The sequence below is a fragment of the Olea europaea genome, chromosome 2 (genome assembly GCF_002742605.1).
Source record: "Olea europaea var. sylvestris chromosome 2, O_europaea_v1, whole genome shotgun sequence".
In the NCBI taxonomy this organism is placed as follows: domain Eukaryota; kingdom Viridiplantae; phylum Streptophyta; class Magnoliopsida; order Lamiales; family Oleaceae; genus Olea; species Olea europaea.
Genome location: NC_036238.1, coordinates 23,487,626 through 23,492,730, shown reverse-complemented (window position 1 = coordinate 23,492,730; position 5,105 = coordinate 23,487,626). Strand labels below are relative to the sequence as shown.

General features: G+C 33.1%; 1 protein-coding gene across 1 annotated transcript; it reads right to left on the bottom strand.

The window, feature by feature from the left end:
* Window positions 1-2,483: 2,483 nt before the first annotated feature.
* Window positions 2,484-3,462, bottom strand: LOC111367377 (BI1-like protein; the record flags this gene model as incomplete). The annotated part of the gene is made up of 3 exons (XM_022988216.1): window positions 2,484-2,974; window positions 3,100-3,257; window positions 3,339-3,462. Coding segments are annotated over 3 exons (489 nt in total), but the record flags the coding sequence as incomplete, so codon positions are not given.
* Between the last annotated feature and the right edge of the window lie 1,643 nt (window positions 3,463-5,105).

The following is a 5,105-nucleotide window of genomic DNA, read 5'->3' as shown; positions in this document are numbered from 1 at the left end:
TTCTAGGCCCTCGCGGTGGACGGGATTCCTCAATGTCAATAATGTCTGCAAGCATCAATCACAGATCAGCCATCATTTAACTGTCGTGCTGATAGGTTCAGTTGTGTGTGTGTGTGCGTGTGCGTGGTGTGCTGGCTGGAAATTTGTTCGAATAAAAAGTGAGATTAAAAGTTTAAATGGCTTGCTATAAACTTACGAGAAGTTTTGGTCTTAAAACATAAACTTAGAGAAAGCGTATTCCATACATAATTCAAGCCTTCTTCATTCATCCGGATTTATTCGTGTTCGAGTTTTGATCTTCAGTTTGGTTGTGTTTCTTGTACTCTCTCGAGGATTCCTAACAATCTGAAAGTCAATCTAAAAGTGATAATGTCATGGAGATCGAAACTACTATTGCTGAACCCAATTGAAAGTGGTGGTGTAGGCTGGAGAAAGAAGGAAACCAGAAGAGATATTGGAAGATGATGGCTGATGATGAATGGTTCACAGAGATATTGGAAGATGATGGCTGATGATGAATGGTTCACATTTCTTCCTGTAATTTCGTTGTAGAGATGGAAAGAGAGAAGTGAAAGCCTTACTGATATGAAAAATTGTCATGCTAGGGTCCCGTTTAGTACTCATTTTTTTTTTTTCAAAATGCATTTTTCTCTCTCTTCTTTTCAACTATACATTCTTTATTAAAATAATGTTACACTTAAATAAAAAAAATTCCTTATTTTTCAACCACACATTTTCCATCAATTTACTATTCAAAAATACATTTTTATCTAAAAATATATTCCAAACACCCTCTAGGTCAGCGTGACTTTGACTTAAAATTCGTAGTCGATACATGGATGGCATGACTTGAATTAAATTCAATTTGTTATTGAAATTGGTCGTAATTAAATTTGACTAGATCCATCTATAAGAATCAATTATGACTTTTGATGTCAATTTTAACAAATTCAATGTACCAAAAATATTGAAGATGTTTACGCTATATATTAAGCACTTTTCAAATAATCCATTTAAATTTATGATTATTTCCCTTCATTGCGATGCTGAATGAAAAATTATTTGCTAACATTTATAAGAAATATTTTTTTATTTGTACAAAATTTCTATGCATGGAGGCATGGAGCAAAGTTGAAAAATTATAGACCCTTGGTCTATTGTTAGGTGTTATACCATTATTACTCAACTTACTCACTCGAAGCCATGTCACGAAAGAATCTACTTAGCAGTACTTCTAAAAACTGAAAAATTACTTGAGTAAATAACTGCTGCTAAACATGTTTAGGGCCTGTTTATCGGGAGTACTACTTTTTGTAAAGTTTTCCAAGGAAGAAGCAACCTTAGGTCAACAGCAACTCCTCCTCTCCGAAAGCTCTTCCATTCCACTCAAATAACATTTAGGGCCCGTTTGATTGCAAAGATAAAATTGAATTGAAAACGAACTCCAGAGAATTGAATTTTCTAGAAATTATTTTTCTGGGAATTGTAAATTATTGTGTTTGATTGGTATAATTTTTCACGTGAAAAATATTGAAATTAAAGCGTCTTTTTATGTTCGTTTGGCTTTGTTTTACATGAAAATTGTTAATTAAAAGGATAGAATTGACTGGTATTGGGTATGAAATTTGTTTCAATTGCCAACAAAAAAAAATCAAGAAAATCATCTATCTTTTGGTGTTCGTTTGTTTTTATTTTACATGGAAATTGTCAGTTAAAGGGAAATATTTTTTTACAAGAATTCTTAGAATTTATTTCCATTACAAAAAAAAAAAAGAAAAAGATAAAAAAAAGGTTAAAGCAGGTTGGAAAACCATGAAAAGAACATTTTCCAAAACAATCAAGAAAATGAATTTCATAGAAAAAGTGTGCTATCAAACACTTCAATTTAGTGGAAAATGGAATTCCATTTTCCATGGAATTGGGCCTATCAAACACATCCTTAAGGTTTGTTGGATTGCAAGAATTAAATTTGAATAAAAAGAAAACGAATTTCAATTAATTGTATTGCCTAAAACTTATTTTACTGTGAATTGTCAATTAAATATGCTTAATTAATATAATTTCCCACCGAAAAATATTAAAATTTTGGATCTTTTGATGATTGTTTGACTTTGTTTTTTATAAAAATTGTCAATTAAAGGGATAAAATCTGTTACAATTGTGAATAAAATTTGTTTCCATTGCAAATAAAAAAAAATAAAAAACCAATTTCCACCAAAACCAAAGGAATTGATTTTCCTTGAAAAGCAGGAAAATGGGTAGGTGGGGGCAAGGTAGAAAAGCAATTACATGGAAAATTTTGGTCATCAAACAATACATTTGGGGTGAAAATTTTTTCATGGAAAATGGAGGTATCAAACAAGCCCTTAGAGAAAAAGATTAATTCAGCTAAACTAACTTTTTTCAGAGGGGACTAATTCAAAGTCACTCCTGTCCAATGGAGACTAACTGAAGAGAAAATAATGGCTAATATCATCCACAAATTCAAACGAGGATAACAGCTTTTTCCTTCAAAACTGTTCAACAGCATAGTAGCTAAATTTACAATGAAATAAAAGTTATAATGCAGAAAAAATCACATACACACATAGATTCAATTACACCACTTTATTACAGATAGATTTTGGGGCGTCTATGTAATCAATCGATTCATAAGATCCAGCAAATAGTAGTAACTTATGTAACAGGTGTACATGTCTTTGCACTTAATATAGGAGATAGTTAATCCCTACGACAAATAGTAGTTGGGCACTAATGCACCCAAGTCTTAATTGTCTCCCTGTCTCATCATCCGCAGAATAGTTAGGAAGAGGTTGAGAATGTCCAGATAAAGAGTGACCGATGCCCAGATGTACTCATCATAAGTGAATCGCTTGATCAGATTGTCGGTGTCATATATTATGTAGCCAGAAAATATAATGGCGCTGAATGCACCGTAGATAGCAACAGATGCAGGTCCAAGAGGGAAGACCATCTGCACGCCACATGAAATATTGTTTACTAGATAATCAACGTAATTGTCATTTTTATGGGAACAAAAAGAAAGATAAAATGGACAGAACTCACAAATGCTCACATAACAGAGAGATAGAGAGAGACCTGGATAAAGCTGGTCACAAGCAGCACAACGAGGCTAGTAAACAAGATTGGTCCCAGAAAGCTGAAGTCCTTTCCCTTCTTAGAAGCCCAGAAAGTATACCCGGTCAAAGCTAAAACCACAGCTGATGTCAAGACTAAGGCCTCAAGTACAATTCTTCCTGTGAATGGCGCAAGGAAAAAAAGGTCAGGCAAGTAATAGTTTCCCATACCATCTTCAAATTCGCAGGAAAACTACATACCTTCAGTATTGGCACAGCTAACACCAACAGTGAGACTCAGGGAAGCCGTAAATAGCCCAAGGAAGATGAAGTTCAGAGGATGCTTTTGTTGATAAATGTGCAAGGGCCAAAGTACTGCATAAGATTAGGTGCATTACTAATATATAACCAACATGCAGACAAGGCCCATAAACAAATGATGTCGGGGTTGAATAAGAGTGGCAACTTGCAAGCATAAGACTCGATGTAGTACACACATTATGTTTCTACATCTTGTACATGTACAAAAAATTTAAATACGTAAGACTATTAAGAAATGATAGGTTTTATCAACTAATGTTTCTCGATAAAATGGGCACGTGTACGCTTCATCACACCTACTTGTCATTTGAATTAAAGAAGTACAGCAAGAATGTTAGAACTACAAGAGTACGAAATTAAAGAGGAGTATGAAGATTCTAGGTCACTAATTTATGCAATGCCTAGTTGAACATATAATAAATACAAAAAATTTGATTTGGATAATGTCCTCCAAAAGTAAAAGTTCAAATCATCGTGGGAAAGTATCAAAACAGCCACCAACTACACATTCAGCTGTAAATCATCTGAAGTTAATAATTTCTTACAAATTCTTCTATCTGTAATTCCAACAAATTCGTTCAGCAGTATATCACTTGAAATGTATGAACTGGTACACGAAGATGAAGTGAACTATATTGGTAATCCAATATTTGAGGAACCAGTGACACTAATAATAATGCATTGATATAATACAAGGCCAAGATGAAATCTAGAAACAAGATAAGATACAGCCATACAAGGGAAATAAATTGAGCATTTATACCAGTCTTTTACCGAATAGACATTTGAAATACAACTCTTTGCTTAAGAACACTGTCAATATACACCAAATCATGAAAACAAGAAGAAAATAAATAGATAATGTTTGACACGCATATTGTTAGTTTATACCAATATAGTATAACCTAATAAATGATACCACCATGTGGATAACTTTTGGAGGATCATCAATTACAAAGAAGCAATTTGAAGAATGCCAGAAAAGGCTGTAATGCACATGTATAATATTACTAATTACACATAAACTCACATATACTCCCACAGATGAATATGTACACACTTGAACCTAAAGCTTCCACCACAATTAATGAAGAAGCACTGGATGGATTACACAGTCAATTATATATGTTAAAAAAAAAAAAAAAATTATAGTTTACATGATAACAATAATGTAGACACTTAATGCAAAACATATCCATCTTCTTGAATTCCGAATAGAAAATCAAAAATCATTTAACAGTTACCAAATTAACAAGATCAATTTAAAAAAAAAAAATTAAAAAAATGCAAGCATTCTATCATTATACATATAACACTCCTAGTTGCACACACAAAATGTTCATACACCAATTTGTTAATAACCTGTGCCATGGTCGACTTCTTCTCCAATCACCTAACTTTTTTCCAAGGCCACTTTCCTACTAAATGCGTTTCACACAAATGATAACTCGTAGATAATGCTACTCTTAAGTTGTCAGAGCTGGCTAACCTCCCACCCCAACACACCCCCAATAACAACAGCAGAAAATAAATCAATCAATCCTGTTTGGTCCATCTGAACCAGAAGACAAGCAATTCATGATCCAGATTGCCAATTTCAACAGATCAATAACTTACACGTTTATGTATCCCCATAAGCTTTATATAATTTGCATTTGCTTTCAGTTTTGCTCTTCTAATGTCTATTTTACTCCTAATTTTCTCAAA